The 22092-nt window shown below is 45.8% G+C and overlaps 1 protein-coding gene across 1 annotated transcript in view; it reads left to right on the top strand.

Annotated features, from left to right (window-relative positions):
• PPP2R5A (protein phosphatase 2 regulatory subunit B'alpha) overlaps positions 1–22092 on the top strand; it is an 885130-nt gene that overhangs the window by 760916 nt on the left and 102122 nt on the right. The window contains exon 12 of the mRNA XM_086927850.1: positions 9757–9858. Coding sequence (XP_086783976.1) covers positions 9757–9858 — 102 coding nt within the window. The remainder of the gene's footprint in view (positions 1–9756; positions 9859–22092) is intronic.

The raw sequence follows: 22092 nt of genomic DNA on the forward strand, positions 1-22092 counted from the left end.
GATAGCCAGTATACAAAACTTCACAAAATTTCTGCCCCAACATTCACTACCAGCTCGGGTGTTTATGCAGCTGATAGGGATCTTGAATTTTCATAGTACCTCATGCAAGACTTCAGATGCGCCCTTTACAAGAATGCTTAGCACGTCAGTGGAACCAGGCTCAAGGTCAACTTTCAGATCTGGTGTTGGTTGTCAGCTGCACACATTGCTCTCTACAGTAGTGGAACACACAAAACCTTTCCAATGGGTGGGCGTTCCTAGAACCAGTTCCACATTTGATGCTAACAACCGACTCATCATTCACTGGCCGGGGAGCCCATCTCTTAAACCAAACAATACTGGGTAGGTGGACCCCTCAACAAAAACTACTCCACATCAATCACCTTGAATTGCTAACAATATTTCTGGCATTGAAATCCCGCCAGACACATCTTATCAACAAAACTGTCCTCGTCCATACGGACAATTGACAGTAATGTATTATATACAAAAATGGGGGGTGGGGGTACACATTCTCTGCAGCTTTCTCAACTAGCGCAGAACATATGGAGATGGGCCTTCCCACAAAGGATACACCTTCTACCAAAACATCTTCCAGGCTTACACATTCAGATTGCGGATCTGCTCAGTCGTCAGGCACAGCAGATGCATGAATGGGAACTTCATCCTCAGGTTCTTCATCCATTTTTTCAGATGTGGGGCCACCCAGACATAGATCTGTTCACCAAACACACAAACAAAAAATGCCCAATCTTCGCCACCAGGTATCCACACCCATTGTCCAAAGGCAAATCAATATGGATGAATTGGTCAGGCAGATTTGCGTGCGCTTTTCCGCTACTCCCGCTCATTCCATTAGTAGTACGCAAGCTGAAACCGCTGTCTCTCAAAATGATCCTAGTTGCTCCAACATGGGCCCGGCAACCATGGTTCACAACACTTCTGAAACTCTCCGTAGAACCACACCAAAAACTGCACTCCTCCCCAAAGCTTCTCACACAGAACCATGGAGAGATAAGGCATCCAGATCCAGCTCAACTGAACCTGGCAATCTGGCTCCTGAAGTCCTAGAGTTTGGTTACCTTAACCTCCCACCAGATTGTATGAACATCCTTAAAGAAGCAAGACGCCCTACTACTAGAGCTTGCTATGCAGCCAAATGGAAGAGATTTGGTATTTACTGCAATAACAATACAATTGACCCACTAGATGCTTCAATTCAAAACATTATTTGCTACTGACTGCATCTATGAAGATATAATCTAGCATATACATCCATAAAACTAGTCCTGGCTGCCCTCGCCGCTTACCTACAAAACAGAAAACATTTGTCACTGCTTAGGGTCAAAGTGTTCATGGAAGGACTTAAAAAGATAATTCCTCCTACAGTCCCACCCTCTCCAGTATGAAATTTAAATATTGTCCTTACTAGGCTCATGGGCCCTCCATTTGAACATTTACACAAATGCGAATTGCAATTCCTTACATGGAAAGTAGCTTTTCAAGTCGTGATCACTTCTCTCAGGAGAGTAAGTGAGATCCCGGCTTTAACCATACAAGAACCATTCTTACAAATACACCATAACAAGGTGGTTCTCAGAACAAATCCAGAATTCCTTCCCAAAGTAATCTCTGCTTTCCATCTCAATCTGTGGAGCTACCCGTTTTCTTCCCAAAACCAGATTCTGTAGCAGAGAGCTCTTGACATACTAGATGTCAAAAGAGCTATACTTTATTACATCAACAGGACCACACCCTTTAGACAAACAAACCAACTGTATGTAGCTTTCTCTCCACCTCATAAAGGAATCCCCCTCTCGAACAGCTGGAATTGCCAGGTGGATAGTCAAATGTATTCAAATATGCTACCAAAAAGCAAAACGCACATTAACAATTTTCCCTAGAGTGCACTCAACACGCAAACTAGGGGCTTCCATGGCATTCTTACGGAACATTCCCTTAGATGACATTTTGAAGGCAGCAACAAGGTCTACAACACACACCTTCACCAAACACTGTTGTGCAGGCAAAACAGGCTTCAGTGGGCCAGGCTGTTCTTAAAACACTATTTCAAACCACTGCAACTGATACAGGTCACCACCGCTAAGGGAGAGTTCTGCTATACAGACTATGCACAAGTATGTATTCTATAGCTCATATTCCTCGAACGGAAAATGCTACTTACCTGTATGCATCTGTTCTTGGCATGTATAGCTGCAGAATTCATACGCCCACCCACCACCCCAGTGCCTCTATCTGTTCCATTGTTATCTTACTTAGATACATTACACATGGACATCTTTTCTGTTTCTTACAAACTCCAATATTTCCCTTCAAGGTGAAAAACAATCTGGGGAAGGAGTAGATGCCCATGTGCACGATCGTCCAAGGGAGGAGTGGCCTATCTCGTGACTACAAAGACTTCTTCCAGGACAACAACTGCAAACATACGAGCCCAACACCAGATGGTGGTCTATGCACAAGTATGAATTCTGCAGCTCTACATGCCAAGTACAGATGCATACTGGTAAGTAGCATTTTCCATTCTTCTTTTCAAGGAAGAGGCCAATTTCTTCCTCGGCCCCATGACCATCCGTATTTCCAGCCCTACGATCAGCAGGGGTTTTGACTGCCATAGTCCACACAGTGTTTTCTCCAAACTTCCAAACCAGCATACCCAAGAGCACCAGTCTGGAGGAAAGGCTCACAATGCCAACAGGAGGCAATGACAATTTGCAGGCATCAGTCACCCCAGTCCCACTTAAATTGGCTCAAACTTGCTCCAAATTCTTGGCACAATGGAATACCATTTCTTCCGACAAATGGGTGTTAGACATCTTTCATCATGGCCACACCCTGGAATGTCTTCAACAACCTCCTAATAATTTCCCTCCTCTGAAAATTGCACACCGTCATCTTGCATTTCTCAAAAAACAAATCAGCCTGCTTCTTTCCAACCAGGCAGTAGGAGAGGTGTCGCGCAGTCAACACAACCCAGGCTTCTACTCATTTCTTTTTAATAAAGAAAAATACGGGAAATGGAGGCAAATTATGGACCTCATGTGTTTGAACAATTTCATCAAAGGTCAACCTTTCAGGAGGTTGTCGCTTCAGGAGGTGGTTCTTTTCATGGACATGAGGGTGTTATATGACCTCCCTGGATCTTCTGGCTGTGTACTTTCATATTCCCATACACCCAAAGCATTGTCGCTTTCTCGGGTTTGAGGTGGCAGGATGCCATTATCAGGTCAAAGTGCTGCCTTTTGTGCTAAAATCAGCGCCCAGGTGGCAGCTTTTCTCCGGCTTTCCGGTCATCAAGTATTTCCCTACCAGGGCGATTGGTTAGTAAAAGCCCCATCCCTTCAAGTCGCTAAGGAGTCTACGAGAGCCTGTCTCTCTTTTTCTCACTCCCTGGGTCTCAATCTCAACAGGGAAAAGTACTCTTTTCCCTTCCAGTTCGCTTGTGTTCTGGGAGCGAGCTTGGATACCAATTTCCCAATGGACTTTCCTACAGAAAAGAGGATTTCGTGTTTGCAAAGGATGGCACAGTCCATCTCATCAAAAAATGCGTTTCTGGAAGGTCTTACAAGTCAGTGTTGGGGATGATGTCATCCTGCATCCAGTTAATCCCACATTGCCACTTGTGGATGAGACCTCTCCAGGACCAGCTCGAATTTCAGTGGATTCAATCTCTAGGCTCCTTCGACGACATCTTAGTCACAGCCGTCTCCGGAGTGATTGAAATGTCCTGGTGGGCAATCGTGGACAATCTCTCTCAAGGCTCTGTCCTTCATCCCAGCAAAACCGGAGATGATAATGACAACAGACTCTTCCATTGAAGAATGGGGAGCTCACCTCCAGGTGCTTCAGGTCCAAGGGAGGTGGTCGGACCAAAAGGCATTGTGTCAAATAAATCTGTTGGAACTGAAAGCAGTCTTTCTAGACGTCTGATAGTTTCAACCAAGAATCAAAGGATCGTCTGTACTAGTCTGCACAGACAACTCAGCCACCATGTTCTTTCTACAAAAACAAGGTGGGACGAGGTCTCATGCCCTGTCAAGCCTAGCACAGCAGATTTGGAAATGGCGAATAGACCACAACATATCTATACAGGTCCAACACGTTCCACGAGTACAGAACAAATGGGCTGATTCCCTCAGCAGGGCACCAAACAGTGTCACGAATGGGAGCTAAATGCCACTCAGCTAAGAAGGGTATTTCAGTCCTGGGGATTACCGACCCTAGACCTATTCAGTACACCACTCAACTAAAATGTGATTTTTACGCAAGCAGGTTTCCTAAACCAGGCTCTTTGGGGAACACCTTCCACTTTTCCTGGGAAGGAACATTTGCTTATGTGTTCCCGCTCGTTCCGAAAGTTCTGCAGAAACTCAAGCGGGAGCCCTGCCGCATTGTTCTCATTGACCCGGCGTGGGCAAGACAGTATTGAGTGGGCATGGACAAGACAGTAAAAGACACCAAGCTGTTTCGCCTATCGGAGATTTCACCAATCCGTTTGCAACCAACGGAGAATCTGCTCTCCATGGACAAAGGCCAAGTGTTTCATCCACAGATTCACACGCTTCAATTGTCAGTTTGGCTCCTCACCAAACAGTTTGGAGGAATGCCTGAGGAATGCCGATCCATACTGTGCTTTATAGTTTGTTTTATACCAAATAAAGCTGTCAAATAAAAGATAAGATACTAAATCTTGTAATTGTATTTTAATTTGCTTTGATATGTTTACATTGACGCCATGGATGGCCATGTACTTTTTTTGTTTGAACCTGAAAATAATAAACAGAAATTTAAAAAAATAAAAAAAACTTTTTGTTGCTTTTGCTCCACCTCATAGAGGTAAGCCCATCTCAAAATCTGGTATTTCGTGATAGATTGTCAAATGTATTAAAACTTGCTATACTACTAACAAAATAGGAGCATCTATGGCCTTTTTAGGTAACATTCCCATAGCTGACATATGTAAAGCAGCTTCATGGTCTACACCAAACACATTTGCAAAACATTATGTAGGTGTGTTAGCACGTCAACAGGCTAATGTCGGACAGGCAGTGCTAAAAACGCACTTTCAAACAACTGCAACACCTACTGGTTAGCCACTGCTTTTGGAGGGTACTGCCATACAGTCAATGCAAAGCATGTGTATCTACAGTGTAGGAAGCTGGCTCTGTATACACTATACCAAAGCAAGGTATAATGGGCACAGAGTCCAGTGGATCCCCAAAGGTTGGCCGAGGTAAAATTAGATAATACTGTACTCTCTAGTTGTGGTAGTGTAGGAGAGAAGTAAGGCTTTATCAGAGGGTAATGTTGAGCATTTATTGTACAAACTCAGGCAGGAAATCAAGAGGTTTTGGGGATACCTCGAAACATGTCGACACAATACTAGGGATTGTAATTACCAAAGTTATTTTTCCCTTTTATTAACCCCTTTTTATCCTTACCAACTAGGAGCAGGAATAAAACATTAGCTCACTTGTTAGATACATTTGAAAGTCACTCACACCACTTCCCCTACACTTCACTACACATATTCTCACAAACTAAGTGCTCCTACCTAACTCTGCAAGTCGCAGCACGCCCCAAACAGTAGATGTTTGGGATGGCCCCAATGATGAAGCATGTCACCTAGGGGCAACCCTGGGTGAGTGAGGGGATTCAAGAAAAAACATTTTCTTTTCTATTAGCAGAGGCGGTTTACATCCAATTGATGGATCCCTGTTTTCCTTTGCTAGGTTCTTTTGATCTGTCATCTACGGATTTTTTTTCTGTACTCTAAACACATAGGAGTGTGAACCTAGCCCAATCCTCCTCCTCCCCCCTCGGTTTTTGATTGATTCTACGGTTGCAACAAACACTGCAGGCTCGGGGACAATGATCTTCTGGACATGAGCATCGGTTGAACAGGTAAGATGGGATGCTGGGACACAATCGATTGGGGTGGCTTTAGGTGTAGGGTTTTTCTTACCGGCTTCGGTCGCGGTCTGGGGGATCTTCCAGAAAGGGGCTGCAGGTGTAGATTTGGCGATTCGAGGCAGATCATATCACCAGATCTTGGGTCAGGATCGCCAGGGAGACGACCTCATGGTGTTGGGCCACTCGAGCCGTGGACGTCTGGTGCAGAGTGGTGCAGACTCCTGGATCTGGCCAGAGCCAGATTCTGTGGGTGAGCAAATCCGGTGCTCACAGGAGACAGTCTAGGTTTGGGAAGGCATGGCAGGCCGTCTGGGTACTTGGGGGCTACTAGCTGCAGAACACGCCAGGATTTTTCTGGAGCAGATTCAAGGTTGGGACAGGCCAGTAGGGCTGGGGCCAAGTTAGTGGGTGTCCTTCTTCTCTTCTTTGTGTAGAAACCCTTCTACTGTCCTCGTTTCCTCTTCTTGTCTGAGGAGGCAAGCTTTAGGGTTGCGCCTAAATGCTAGATTTAGAGGCGTTACTGGTAGGGACCAATGGGTTCCTTCTTTTTGGTTGGGTATACCCTCTATTATGCCATCCTCCAGTGGGAGGGGGCATAGGCCTCCCTCTGGTTGGTTGGGTTCGCCCATCTGCAAGACGGCAGGGACTGAGAGTTGTGCTTCACCACGCTCCCCCATCTGAGGGGTGTGGCTAAAAAAGGTGGGCCTAACTCTCCTCCTAACTTGGTTTTTTTGCCGATTCTCCCACCCACATCTATGGCTGTTGCAGTTCTTATTATTATTATATATATATATATATATATATATATATATATATATATATATATATATATATATATTATATATACACATACACACACACACACCCCACACACCCCACACACCCCTCCACCCCCCGGCTTAGGTTTCAAGAAGAACAGGCACCGACTCCGTGGATGTGATCAAAGGTTCTTTATTCACCAATACAAGCGATCAACATCGCTATTCTGCATTTACTGAATCCATTCGCACCCTCTTGCGGAAACACAATCTAACAATGGAGTGGATGCCCATGCGTACTGTCACCAAAAGGAGGAGTCACCTTACCTCGTAACTGAAAAAACCTTATTTGAAGAAAAACAACTTTCAAACTTTCGAACCCAACACTAAATGGCAGGAGTATGCAAAGCATGTGAATCTACAGCTCTACATGCCAAAAACAGATGCTTTACCTGGTAAGTAACCTAATCCTTATTCATGAGAGGAGCTCAGAAACCTTAAACCGGGGAATTATCAATCAGATGCTTATTTGCAATTAAAGATAAAAGACCTAAGATTGTTGAAAATGGGCCATCAACTAAAGAATTATGCTGTTTCTTTGCCTGTCCTCCGCCCCACACACACTCCTTCTGTACCTCTTCTTGGATTCGGGTGAGGGGAGATTAAATTCTTCTGGATTATGCTCCAAATCTAATTCACTTTCCATTACTTACTTGAACACACGTACTAGATTCCGACAACCCTGACATCTTGTTTGTGGTTGAAACTTGTCTCGCTGATGAGTACACACGCAACATTCTAACTACCCTACCTGCAGATTCTTATATACTTCACACTTACGAGCAGGCTTGAAAGAGTGGCGAAGGAGTAGCAGCAATCATAAAGAAAAAAGTATTCCCTAAATTAACCTACCTTAATATTTCTGGCACTGATATGGTAGTAATAACATTTTTCTTTACTTTGTCTATTAATAAGTATTCGCAACTATCTGCCTCCCGAATAAAAGCCAACTTTCCCCCATAACTTTTCTGAATTAATTTCCCCCATACTAATAGATTATGCTACAGTACTAATTCTTTGTAACTTTAAATACTGGGCCAATGAAGAGAATAGTTGCCAGAAATCTCATGATTTTACAGATATTTTAAGCTGTCAACTTTGAACAACATGTGACTGTTCCTAATCATTTTAATGGCCATACACTAGACCAAGTCTGGTCTATAAATGTACACTTGACCTTCTGAACTGTGACACCTCGTGCCTGGTCTGACCCCCTTTCATTACTTTCACCCTGGCCAGGTTACCGCTTCAAAATTATCAACCACAGCCATGTAAATTTCCCTGGAATTGGTAATGGGCCAACATGTTAAACTTCTGTAATCATTTTGCAACCTGCATACCTATCCGAAACAAAATGATGATTCCTTTGAAAAGGAGTTAGCTTCCTGGTTATTGTAGATTAGCAATATTCATGCCCTTTTGTGCATGCCCAAACTAGTCTGACACCTCAACTCTGCTAAATGGTTCTCAAATGAATTCAAGCTATCCAAGCTGGAACTACGCTAATGTGAACTGAAATGGTGGAAGGATTACACTCTTGAAAAGAAAAAAGCTATACAAAAAATCTCAAGGATTACAAAGCCTAGCTTTTGCAGGCGAAGTTGTCCTTTTTTAACAGAATCCTCTAATCTACCAATCTACTAATAAATCTAAGGAGATCTTAAAAATAGTATCAGAACTATCTAACCCTGAAAGACTGACCCTTCCTTTTCCCCCTCCCAGAACTTTTGTGACTCACTCAATGCTTTTTTTTTAATTATTAAAATTCGAATGATAAAATACAGTGTACCTGTCCGAACACAATTTGCATCAAACTTGGGGATAGGCATCCCAGTTACCTATTCGGGTTCCCTCCCTTTAACCATGAACGCCTAACTGAATTCCTTTCTAAGGTAAAGTCAGGCTCATCAAAAGATTCTTGTCCCCTAAAGGTCCTCAAAACAGTTGTCTTAACTTTCCTGGACCTTGCTTTGTCCCTTCTGAACTCCTCCTTTTATCAAGGCTGTATCACTAACTCATTTAAGGATGCTGTAGTTATTCCCCTCCGATAGGAATCCGGTGAGGACACTTTCATGTCGAAAAGCTATTACCTCCTCTCCTTATTGCCTTTCTTGGCATGATTATTGGAGGTTCATGTGGAACAATCCCTTTGTGGGAACAAAGGAATTCTGCCACATTAGTAAATATAGAGAGATCTAGAGGAGTCGAACTATGCCAAGCCCATTTCCATCCCATCCACTCCACTGAATCAGTAATGGTATCAGTGGTAAATGACAAGCATCGAGAATGTGATAAAGACACTACACTGGCTCTGGCTCTGCTGGTCGTATCAGCGGCCTTTGACAAGGTTGATCTTAATCTTCTTGTGGACCGTGTTGAGGCTGACTGGGCTTGGCTATACTCCTTTACAGTAGGTCATTCTTTAAGGAACGCTCTCAGTCGGTATGGCTTGCCCCCTTTTAAGGCAACAAAAGTCCCCAAAGACTTTGTAGAACCTCATGGCTTATCCGTTTATTCTCAGTTGTTCAATTTACACAAGCATCCGCCCTCTCATTCGGGCATTATAAAATAAAGATTGCACAATCTACAACTAGGCAGGCGATCCTCAGTTGCTCTTTAGGATAGACAATTCTTCTTTGTCTACGGAAGACTTTCAAAGCACTAATCATCTTAAACTCGATGCAAACAAAACTGAGATCGTGATTACAAAGGTTAACTGGACTACTGAAATGCCTCTTTCTGGATCACTGATATGGGGGGGTTTACCTCCACCTAAGAATTTAAAACATAACACCATAGCTTTACTGACAAGAATTGATTTCTATCCAGGCACAGCATAATGTAGATTACTGACAAGTAAATGGTAGTGCTTATTCAGAAAGTAAGAGTAATATGCAGATAACAATTTCCAAACAATAGTTTTGTCAAACAAAAGTTTTGGCACTGATTGGATAGTTTCTATGTGAAGTTAAACATTCTAAATTATTTTGTTTATTTTTTCCAGCACTATTGTAGCACTTGTATATAATGTGCTGAAAACTCTAATGGAAATGAATGGAAAGCTTTTTGATGAACTTACTGGCTCGTACAAAGCAGAGAAACAGAGGTATTAATGCTTATATATTTGTTGTATTTTTCTGTACTACAACCTTAAATCAGTTTTTTCTCAGAATTAAAGGTTAAAAAATGAGTCTATATTTGGTTTTAGCACATGCGTTTCAAATCATGCATGCGCTGACCAGTTATGTGAAATAGTCATTTTATTAAACTCAATCTTATAAAATGTATGGGTATGACATCAGGTTGATTACTCTAGGTACACATGTATGACATCTTCAAGCATTTAGTTTGCTGTTATCATGGTGTTATCATTTGCGTTCTCTTCATGAATTTTAATGCTTTTTGCCAAGAACTTTACTCGCTATGCATAAATCTGATTTGCACTGGTTGGGGGTTGAAAAGGTACATTGGTATTACCCAAAAGAAAATGTGGGAGGTTACTGTTGATGGGTCTCAAATGACTTATTGCTCCTGAAATCATTCTGTAGTTGTTTTCAGATTGTTTCTCCCATCATCTATGGGGGTATGTGAGAAAGTGGCTCTATATATACTGGACCAAGATAAGGTACAGTGTGTATAAAGCCCACCAACCCCACAGATGTAACAGAGGTTAAAGCCAGGTGTGACCTTACTTTCTAAAGTGGTACCCAGGTCGAGCAGTAAGGCAGTACCAGAGGACCGTGTAAAGCGTTTATCGTACACACTCAGTCAGCAACAGATTTCACACACTCAAGGACTGAACTCCAGGCCAATTGTTTTTATATTAAAAGATAGTTTTATTTTTAGAACCAACAGGTATCAAAATATACTGTTCGAGGCATATGAGCTGCAGATCTCACACTGAGCATTAGATCGCCACCTGGTGTTGGGCTCTGATGATTGCATGTTGTTGTTGTCTGGAAGAAGTCTTTGTCTAGTCACGAGATAGGTGACTCCTCCTTTGGATGACAGTGCGCATGGGCATTGGCTCCATCCTTAGATTGTTTTTTTCCGCAACTGGGTTCCGATGTAACTTTTCTGCTCCGGTTTGAAATCTACCTTTAATGGTAGTTCGACGCGAAAAAACTTTACAAACCACTTCCGATATCAACAAACATCGACTCGACTTCATCTGTTTGATTCCGGTCGTTGACGCGGGCCATTGGGCCTATCGACGCCGTGAGGCCTACAACTCATGGAAAGGACGCCATTCAAAAGATGCTTCAAGTGTGGAGCAAAGTTTCCACACAGTGACCATCACGAGTTCTGTAACCTGTGCTTATCGCCAGACCACGTCAAGACAATCTGTAAAGCCTGTGCGTCCTTTCGATCAAAAAAGACTATTCGCGATCGGAGGGCCCGTCGACACGACATGCAGAGATCGGCTCTGGAACCGATTGATATCTTCGATGAAGATGCTCCGCTCGTTCCAGAAGAAGATTCAGACGATCTCCAAATCGTATCTGGGGCAGATGACTCCATCCCATCGGGTCAACGCGTGAGTACTACTGTCCCTACTCCATACACAGCATCTAAATCGAAGGCAAAGGGCCCCGTCTAGACCGAAAGAATACTTTGAAAGCCCCGCCATCGAGCCCGGCTTCGAAGAAAATACTCAAGCCTTCTGGTAGCTCCATACTGAGCAAAACGCACGTGCCGATCCCACCAGCCCCCTCTGCATGAAACCGAAAGAAGCCCCGGTTCCGAAACCCTCGACTTCTAAAGACAAAACTATGACTGGCGAAACCAGCTTCCACTCCAAAGCCAATATCTTCGTTACCAAAACATATAAGGCCTGATTCTGATGCGCTCAAACCCTCGAAACAGTCTTCGACTCCGAAAACAATACCTTCTTTGCCAAAAACTATGCCAAAGGACCACGCCCGGATCTGAAAAAATCGGCAGCGGTTCTGCAAGGAGAAGACCTTTTCCAACCTGATCCTCTGCAAAAGAAGATCTACATTGATCCAAAGACTCGTCATGTATCCACTACACCACACAGGAAGAGGAAGTCAGACACAGCACCTACACCTGCAGTACCTGTCAAGAAGAAGGACTCTGCTACATCTCCTATGTACCCTTCTTCTCCTGTAATTCCTTCTCCTTCATCTCCACTTTCTCTTAACATTTCACCCCCAAATTCTCCTGAAAACTCTCCGCCTCATTCTTCACCACATACACCTCAAAATGCACCCAAGCTAGAGGATCCTTTAGTCACTCCTTCTATAGAGTAGGCTCCAAACAAGCTGGAGCAAACAATTCAGCTTCCTTTAAATCCAATACACAAACCTTCTCCAGTAAAGGATATTTTAGAGGAGGCTATAGAGGCAACAACAATAAGGGAAGAGGTTGAGGGAATAACAATAATCGAACCTCTTCCACCACAAAACAGTGACTTTTCTCTGCTCCCCCAACAGCATTCCACTCCTGTAAGGGGCAGACTTACACAGTTCCTACCTGTCTGGAATTCCATCACAACAGACATTAAGTAAGACAAATTATCCAGTATGGCTACTGCCTCGAACTTACAGCTACCCCTCCACACATACCACCCAAGCAGCATCCAATGTCTACAGAACATCTTACGCTGCTCAAACAAGAAGTCCTATCACTTCTTCAGAAAAATGCAATAGAAATAGTTCCTTTACAACATCAAGGAACAGGGATCTACTCGCTGTATTTTCAATCAGTGTGTCCAACACACATTTTAGACAATGCAAACATTGCACGACTTAGGGTTCATAATCGACTACAAGTCACATCTGCAACCCTCTCACATACATCAATATCTAGGGGCTACAATAAACATGTCTACAGCTCTAGCGTATCCCAGTCCAGCAAGGATACAGAGCATTCAAGCCTGAGTCACAAAATTTCAACATCAACACTCTCTCCCAGCCAAAGTGTTCAAGAGAATAATAGGCATGATGGTATCCCGCATTTTTATTGTACCGTATGCAAGACTGCGAATGGGTCAGTTACAAGAACGTCTAACACAACAGTGGAACCATGTTCAAGGACAACTGACAGACCTGGTGTTGGTGGACAGCCGCACACATCGCCCTCTGCAGTGGTGGATCACCAAAAACTTGACAAAAGGGTGGCCGTTCCTCAAACATGTTCCACAAATAATACTTACAGTAGACTCATCTCTCACAGGATGGGGAGCCCATCTCCTACATCATACAACTCAAGGGCAATGGACCATGCAACAAAAAGCACTCCATATCAACCACCTGGAGTTGCTAGCAATATTCCTGGCGCTCAAAACAGTACAAGTACAAAACAAAGCTGTCTTAATCCGGACGGACAACATGACAGCCATGTACTATATACAAAAACAGGGGGGACTCACTATATACAACTGTCCCAGCTTGCACAGAACATTTGGAGATTGGCCATTCCACAAAACATATATCTGTTAGCAGAACACCTTCCAGGAGTTCACAATCAGATAGCAGATGTGTTAAGTCGACAGACACAACAGATTCACGAATGGGAACTACATCCGCAAGTTATTCTGAGATTCTTTCACAAGTGGGGTCATCCAGACATAGATCTGTTCGCCAGACACGAAAACGCAAAATGCCCAACCTTTGCCGCCAGGTTTCCACACCCACTGTCAAAGGGCAATGCGATATGGATGAACTGGTCAGGCAGAGTTGCGTACGCTTTTCCGCCACTACCACTAATAATGCTCAAACTAGGGCAACAGTCGCTCAAACTGATTTTAGTAGCTCCCACATGGGCATGTCAACCGTTGTACACAACACTGCTAGAACTGTCCCTAGTTCAACACCAAAAACTACGTCTAACACCATCCATGCTAACACAGAACCATGGAGAAATCAGACATCCAGATTCAAATCAACTGAATCTGGCGATCTGGCTCCTAAAGTCTTAGAGTTTGGTTATCTTAACCTACCATCAGACTGTATGAATATAATTAAAGAAGCCAGGAGACCTGCTACTAGAGCTTGCTATGCTGCTACATGGAAAAGATTCGCCATTTACTGCAACAATAACCAAATGGATCCCCTAGATGCTTCCGTCCAAAATATCATTTGCTATCTTATACATTTACAAAGATGTAACTTGGCATATTCATCTATACGCCTACATCTTGCAGCAATTGCAGCATACTTACAAAATAGACATCATCTGTCTTTATTCAGAGTACCTGCTATTAAAGCATTTATGGAAGGATTGAAAAGAATCATTCCTCCCAGGTTACCATCCTCTCCAGTGTGAAACCTAAATATTGTTCTTACCAGGCTCATGGGACCTCCTTTTAAACCTTTACATAAATGTGAACTCCAATTTCTCACATGGAAAACAGCTTTTCCTGTAGCTATTACCTCTCTTAGGAGAGTTAGTGAGATTCAAGCTTTCACTATATCAGACCATTTTTACAATTACACCATAATAAAGTGGTTTTAAGGACAAATCCTAAATTTCCTTCCAAAAGTCATTACACCGTTCCATTTAAAACAATCTGTAGAGTTACCGGTGTTTTTCCAAAAATCAGACTCTGTGGCAGAAAGAGCTCTACACACCCTAGACGTTAAAAGAGCTCTTCTCTATTACATCGATAAAACTAAAGCATTTCGCAAAACAAAACAATTGTTTGAAGCTTTCACTCCACCACTTAAAGGCAAGCCCATCTTTAAAGTGGGAATTGCAAGGTGGATTGTCAAATGCATTCAAATATGCTATCAAAAAGCAAAGCGTACACTAACAATTCCTCCTAGAGCGCACTCCACACGCGAACTAGGAGCCTCTATGGCTTTCTTTGGGAACATTCCCCTAGAAGACATATGCCAAGCAGCAACATGGCCAACAACACATACTTTCACCAAACACTACTGTGTAGATGTGCAAGCCAAGCAGCAAGCTGCAGTAGGCCAAGCTGTACTCAAAACTCTATTTCAGACTACTGCAACAGATACAGGCGACCACCGCAAGGGGAGATACTGCTATATAATCTTTGCTCAGTGTGAGATCTGCAGCTCATATGCCTCGAACGGAAAATGCTACTTACCAGTATGCATCTGTTCTTGGCATGTAGAGCTGCAGAGCCTCACACGTCCACCAGCCTCCCCGGGACCGGTATCTGTTCCAGTTCCATCTTAATTAGATATACACACATGGACATCTTTTTTTTTTCTTTCTACTAACTCCATCATTTCCCATCATGGCGAAACACAATCTAATGATGGAGCCCAAGCGCACTGTTGCCCAAAGGAGGAGTCATCTATCTCATGACTAGACAAAGACTTCTTCCAAGACGACAAAATGAAATCATCAGAGCCCAACACCAGGTGGCGATCTAATGCTCAGTGTGAGACTCTGCAGCTCTACATGCCAAGACCAGATGCATACTGGTAAGTAGCATTTTCCTTTCTCAATATGAGTGATCTCAGATGAATACTTTGCAGAGAGGGAATAAACTTTGTAAATACAATAGGTATAGGGGTTGCAGTAGGCAACACAATTCTAAACACAATTTAGCATTGAGCTCAATGGGTTTTCCTATATAAACACAGCTGATTACTTTGTAGATTACATTGGTAGTTCTAGGACTGGATCCTAGATTCAGTCCTGGGTTCTAAGCTGAAAACAATTTAGTAAAAACGTTTTAGTTATTGCAGTGATTTTTCAGGAATATAAAGCTATTTTAAAAGTTCACACTTAAAAACTTTTCAACAGAAATCTGGCAATGTTATCCAATGGGAGGAAATTCAGGTTACAGGTAAAGTACGATCTTGTTATTTTTGTAATCCAGTACTGTGCTCCTAGGTCCAGCACTGGGGTCTCAACTTAAAACAGGTAAGTAATTACGTTTCAGTATTTCGTATGATTTTTAAAGAATATTTCAAGTTTTCAAAAGTAGACACTTGAAAGAACTTTCATAGAAAAGCAGACAATGGATTCCTATGGAGAAAATACAGGTTACTAGTAAACCCGGTAAGGATTACTTTTGCGGTTCAGTACTGGGATACAAGGTACAGTACTGGCTTCTCTCCTGATCACAGGTGAGTACTTCGGAATTTGGTTGATTTTATATGAATATTTAAAGTTTCCAAAACTCCACACTTAACAGATTTTCCGAGTCAAGCCGGTCAATGTTATCCAATGGCAGGTAATTGAGTTACCGGTTTCCAGGTGAGTACTCGACTGGTGAAGTTAGGGTTCTGGGCATAGACTCAGGGGTCCCCTAGGGTCAGGTAGGTATAGTTGGTTCACCCTCAACCGCGCAGGGGCGGCCGGGTGCAGAGGTAGTTAGGCCCAATGTTATCCAATGGGGGTCAGGGGGCCTCCGGTTGGTGGCGGCTGGCTAGCAGGCCACGTAGCTGTGGGAGCAGGGCTCCTGGTCACTTGCTCAGGGCAAATGAGGCAGTAGGTTAGGGTACAGGTTGTACTGCCAGGGGCACTCGGGGACTGGGTGCAGGGTGCTATTGAGCCGTCGGGCGCTCAATGTTTTTCAACGAGGAACTTGAAAAGGGAGCAAAGGCTGCAGGCTCGGGGACGGAGGATCTTCTGGTGTGACCAACACTTCAAGGGGTAAGTTGGGATCTTGGAGGATAGGTAGGCACCCAGGAGTTGGGCACAGGGGGCCGGGGAGTGCAGGGGGGTGTCTTTTGAGGTCGGGAAATCTTACCCCCTGCTCGTTTGTCGGAGGGGTACTTTGTCCTGAGGCTGCAGCCGTTGTTGGGGTCGTCGAGGAGGGTCTTTGGGAACTGGACTTCGGGTGCCAGTCGCCGGGGGGACGTCCTCGTGGTCTTGGATCACTCGGGCACGGGCCGGGCTCGGCGGCTGCAGAGTGGGCTGGTCCGGAGCTTCCTGGCTGGCACCAGGGGGGGTGTTGCAGCAGAGCCTCTGCTGATGGGAGTCCCAGTCTTTAAGAGGGTCAAGGCAGGCAGGTCCTCTGGGTGTCCCAAGGTTGCTGTCCGCGGGAGTCGCCGGGATTGGGCAGGAGCAGGTTCCAGGATCGACAGGCCGGTAGGGCTGGGGCCAAGTCAGTTATTGTCGTCCTGTTTTTAGAAGCTGCACGGCGGGTCTTCTTCTCCTTGATCTTCTTTCTTCTTTTCTTATCTGGATCTAAGGAAGGACGGTTCAGGGAGCCCCTAAATACTGAACTTAGGGGCGTTACAGGTAGGGCAGGGGCAGGGACCAATAGGTCCCTGTCCTGGGGTGGGTACACCCCCTTGCCCGCTCCTCTCCTGTGGGAGGGGAGCAGGAGCCTAGCTGTGATTGGGCAGGGCTTCCCATCTTTAAGATGACCGGAGCCCGGGGTCGTGCTTCACCTCGTCTCCCCCACCTGAGGGGTGGGGTTGGCACAGGATGGCACACCCCCCTTCCTGACATAGTTTTTCCTGCCAGTCTTCACGCCAGAGTGAGGGTCAGGACTGTGGGGGGCAAGTTGCTGGGTACAGCAAATGGTTTGGAGAAGCTCACAGAGGCGGCATGCCTTTGAAGCTTCCCCCTGCCCATCCTGCGGGAGGAGACCTAGCACCTCGACCAGGATGTACATTGTTGCAGGGCCAAGAGAGCGGGGGCTCTCCACCCAGGGGTCCACAACATGTCTGCTGTGTGGCAGCCTCTGCAGTCACTCAGCCCAGACGTGGATTGTGGTTAGGGTTCTGGGGCATCTCTAAAATGCCCTCTGTGGTGCATTTCTCATTAAATCCCACACTGGCATCAGTGTGGATTTAATGTGCTGAGAAGTTTGGTACCAACTTGTCAGTCTTCAGTGTAGCCATTTTGGTGCTGTGGAGTTAGTAATGTCGACCTCCCACCACCATTTACTCTTAATGGCATCACTGCACTTACAGTGCCCAGGAATAGCCCTGGGTACTGTAGAGGCACAGGGCTCCTGTGCCCTCACCACTGGCATAGGGTACCCAGCTAGAGGGGTGACTGATGTATGCCAGGGCAGTGGGTTTGTGGGAATGGCACACAGGGATGTGTGCCATGTTGACTCTTTGTTTAGTTCTGTACTTAGGCACTCAGATTGCAAAGACAGTGGATGCAAGGGTACAGGGCCCCTAAGGGTGGCACAATAAGTGCTGCAGCCCTTGGGGGTTTCCTCTGGTCACCATGCCCTGGGTACGTAGGGTACCATTTACTAGGGGCTGACATGTGGCCAGACATGCCAATTGGGTTTCAGTTTCAAGACAGTTTTAGGGAAGGAACACATGCCCTGGGTACCTGGTTGGCAGGAGCCCAGGGCACACTCAGTCAAGCACATCAGCAGTCAGAAAAGAATGGGGGCATACCAACGCAATAAAGATGGCACTTTCTCACAGGGTACCCATGCCATCAGGAAGAAAATGCACTGTGACGTGCTAAGCATTCTGCAACAACACCATTTTTTTAATAAACCATTTTATTGGGTTTTCAGCTTTTAAAAGGCAGACAAAGATATATATATATATATATATATATATATATATATATATATATATATATATATATATATATATATATATATATATATATATATATATATATATATATATATATATATATATATATATATATATATATATATCTTGATTGTGTGCTTTCCGCACTACACTTCCCAGAAGCCTCATTGGAGCCTCCCATCGGCGGGTGAGTTATATGAAATTGGAGAAGTGTAGCGGGTGCGCACACCGCTTCCGTTAAAGCCCCTGAAGAGAAGCAGATGGAGCTTCGAAACGCGTCGGGCAGATCCATTACGGAGCGGCGTCTACAAGCGGATCCCCGTCCTCACCTACACATTAATATAGCTGCTGCTCGCGTGCTACTCAAGAGGTGGACAACCTGGAGCGACAATATATATATATATATATTAGTTTATCCAAGGTTCGTGTCTTAGGGACTATTTATCAACCAACCAGGCCCAATATTGTGGAAATGCTCCAATCAAAGGCCTCCATGTTGTGTTGTATGTCTTTACAGATTAATTGACAATGAATGTACAGACTATGAAAGTATTTTTTTTATAAAATAGTATTAGAATGTCCATGATTAGTGCCTTATGGCATATATAGTAGCATGTTAAAACATATCATGTAAATGATCCCACTAAAACCTCCATACTTTGCTATTTTCCAGATGGCCACTCACTCAACTGCCCAGGGGTCCTCGGGCATTTATTACCAAGGAGAGATGTGCATAGAAAATACTTCCCTGCTCATTAGCTTCAGTGGTAATTTGGAGGGCTAACAGGTCCCTCTGGTATGGTTAATCTGAAAGAAACACGTTAGTTATAAATTCCTTACCTTAGAATCACCCCCAAACGTCAGACTGGGTCCTGATAGATTTTTCGTCTGCAGTGACTCTGCGCGTTGGAAAGTGTCGTCGGTCAGTTCATCATCGGTGTCATGGTCACCAGGATGACGTCGCAGCAGCTACTTAGACGCCGCCCTCACGGGCTGACGTCAGTTCTTTTTCCACACCAGCCAGCGCAGATCGGAGAAGAGCGGTACCTTGGTCATTTTTTTTACAAACTTTTTCTAGACTTTTGTCGACGTCTTTTTTTTGGGTCCTCGACTCCGAGAAGGTGGACGAGGGATGCCTGTGTTTAAGGCCTGCAGTTCCTGTAACCGGCTGATGTCTGTCACGGATCCGCATCGCGTGTGCCTCTTGTCCCTGGAGCGCAACCACGACCCCAAGTTGTCTGTTGTTGACTCCGAAGGCTTTGAGGGAGCGGTCCCGAAAGCTGCTTGAAAGCCGACAGTCGGCTCCGCGCCGTTCAAGGTCCCGGGTGAGAGGGAGGTCGAGGATCCGGTCGTGGAGCCATCGCCATTCCACCAAACCGGAACAAAGGTGGTTTTCGGGTAGAAACCCTCTCTTCGGGACCACACAGAGATTCCCCTGATGAAGTACCTATCAGAGGTACGAAATGCATTGGGAAAAGCCTTATATATCCACATATATTTATGGATGTATGATTATGACATGCTTCAAGATGTTAATTTCAACATTTGAAAAATGAAGTAATAAATCAAAGGATGATGTAAAATAACAAATTCATTATTCATTGGTCATATATGATTTAAAACAATACACAGATCGCAGCGTCGATCCGACATAGCAGCGCCCAGAGGGTCGTTCCCAAACCAAAGGGAACGCTTCTTGCCTCATGGACAACCACACCTGATGTTCGACTAGGTGATACCTCCGTGGCACGCTATACCCGCACAACTGTCAAAATCTTAAGCCTGTGCCCAACCGCCCCCCTTTTTTCAATATGCCATCGCCATTCCGACAAGTCATCGAAGTCTTCGGCCTCGGGCACGGGTAAGTCGAAGCATAATAAGAAGTCGAAGAAGCATTAGTGCTCTTCGATTTCTCCTCGCCGGTCTGCTGATCCGAAGAGGCCCGCGGGTGGTGCGCCTCCTGCGGTTCCGCGCGTGTAGATAGTCTGGTCGACTCGAGCTTCCCTCCCTTTCCGGGACCCGGAGCAACCCCCGCCCACCTTTGTGCGCTCTATGAGGCGATTTATGCCATCTTTGGGCGGGCCAACCGTGCCTTCTGGACCCGTGGACTCAGTTGGGGGGCCTAGGTCTTTGCTGCTGGTGGCTCCGGCCCAACGCTGCAAGCCCTTCTTGGATCCAGGCCTGGATCAGAATTGGTGCTAGTTGACCTCATTAAACCTACACCAGTGCCGTTTCCTTCGGCACCACTACCGAGCTGGACGCTGGTCGGCATCGACCCCGGCCTCCATCCCGACGTGGACACGGAGCCAGACCAGCGTCGGACGACACCGGACCCGAAGCTGATGGGTACTTTTGCCCCTGTGTTCCACCCTAGCCATTTTCAGACTATTTGGCAGCCGAAGGAGGGTAAGAAGGCCTGGAAGGGTTCAGGTGACCCTTTAAGTGACCAGCTTAATATCGAGCAGTACTGGAGAGGACCTGGGGGATGCCAGTGGTATTGACACTTCACCCGACCTGGGCATGTTGTTCCTCCTACCATGGCTACGGAGGAGGGAGCATCATACCATGTGGTGTTGCATAGGGCGGCCGAGGCTCTCAACCTCGAGCCTCCTACGGTGGCGGTCAGGACTAACCAGCTGACTGAGGTGCTTCAACTGGCGGTGAGCTCTTTGGAGCCCCTGTTGTCGTTTAATGAGGCCCTCACGGACGTCCTTTTGGGCACCTGGTCCAGGCTTAATTCAGGGGCTACCGTGGACCGGATGATCGCCCGACGCCAACGCCCGGCTCCGGGCGACCCCACTTTCCTCTCCCAACACCCTACCCCGTAGAGCTTGGCGTTCCAAGTCTCTACCTCCAAAGCGCCTTCCCTACCGCTCCACCGGAAAGGGAATCCAACAAGCTGGACCATCTTGGGAAGAAAATGTTCTCTTCCGGCAGCTTTGGACTGCGGTCCGTAAACACTGCATGTCTCATTGGGCTGTTATTCGCACTCTGTGTGGGATATGGTGGTGCAAGTGCTGCCTCAGAGTCAAGAGGAGGCCCGGGCAGTGCTCTCCCAGGCTGTTGCCGCCGGGAGAGATGCAGCAAAGTTTACGATCTGTTGTGGGCTGAACACCTCTTGCTCTCTGAGCAGGACCATTTCAACGTCGGTCGGTCTCCGTCGCTAAGCCTGGATGAGGTCTACTGGCTTTTCGGGGGATGTCCAGAACACCTTGATGGACATGCCCTTTGATGGCAGTCGTCTTTTTGGCCACAAAGCAGATTAGTGATTAGGCCCTAGAGCGCTTCAAGGACTCACGGGCTACGCCCAAGTCCTTGGGCCTCTCCTCCCATCCGGCGCAGTCTGCTTTTCAAGGCTACGTAAGGGGTGCCCCTCTACGTCCCACCCAGGGCCACAGGAAGTTACCCAACCTAGGCACGGCTGGGGACGTGGGAACTAGGGTCCTCGTTTAGCAGGCGGGTCAGTCCACCAACCCCCCTCCCCCCACACTCTGCACCAGCCTCCAAACCCTCCTAGTCCGACCTTTCAGGACCATTGAACGCCAGTTGGAGCCAGGATTCGCTATCACCTCCCCCACTTGCGCACCATCACTTCGGACAGGTGAGTTTTGCAGATACTCTGAGGGGGCTACTCCCTCCCCTTCAAGACTACCCCTCCAGCCATGCCACCTCGCCACCACAGCATGTCGGAGGACCATCTGGCGATTCTCCAGCAGGAAGTTACGGCTCTTGGCCAAGGGAGCCATCGAGCTCGGTCCTATCCCAGAAGTAGGTTGTGGTTGTTACTCCTTCTACTTTCTGGTTCCCAAGAAGGACAAGGGCCTGCGTCCTATCTTGGACCTCAGGGACATTATTTGCTTCCTCCGGAAGGA

This window comes from Lissotriton vulgaris, chromosome 6 (assembly GCF_964263255.1).
Source record: "Lissotriton vulgaris chromosome 6, aLisVul1.2, whole genome shotgun sequence".
Classification (NCBI taxonomy): domain Eukaryota; kingdom Metazoa; phylum Chordata; class Amphibia; order Caudata; family Salamandridae; genus Lissotriton; species Lissotriton vulgaris.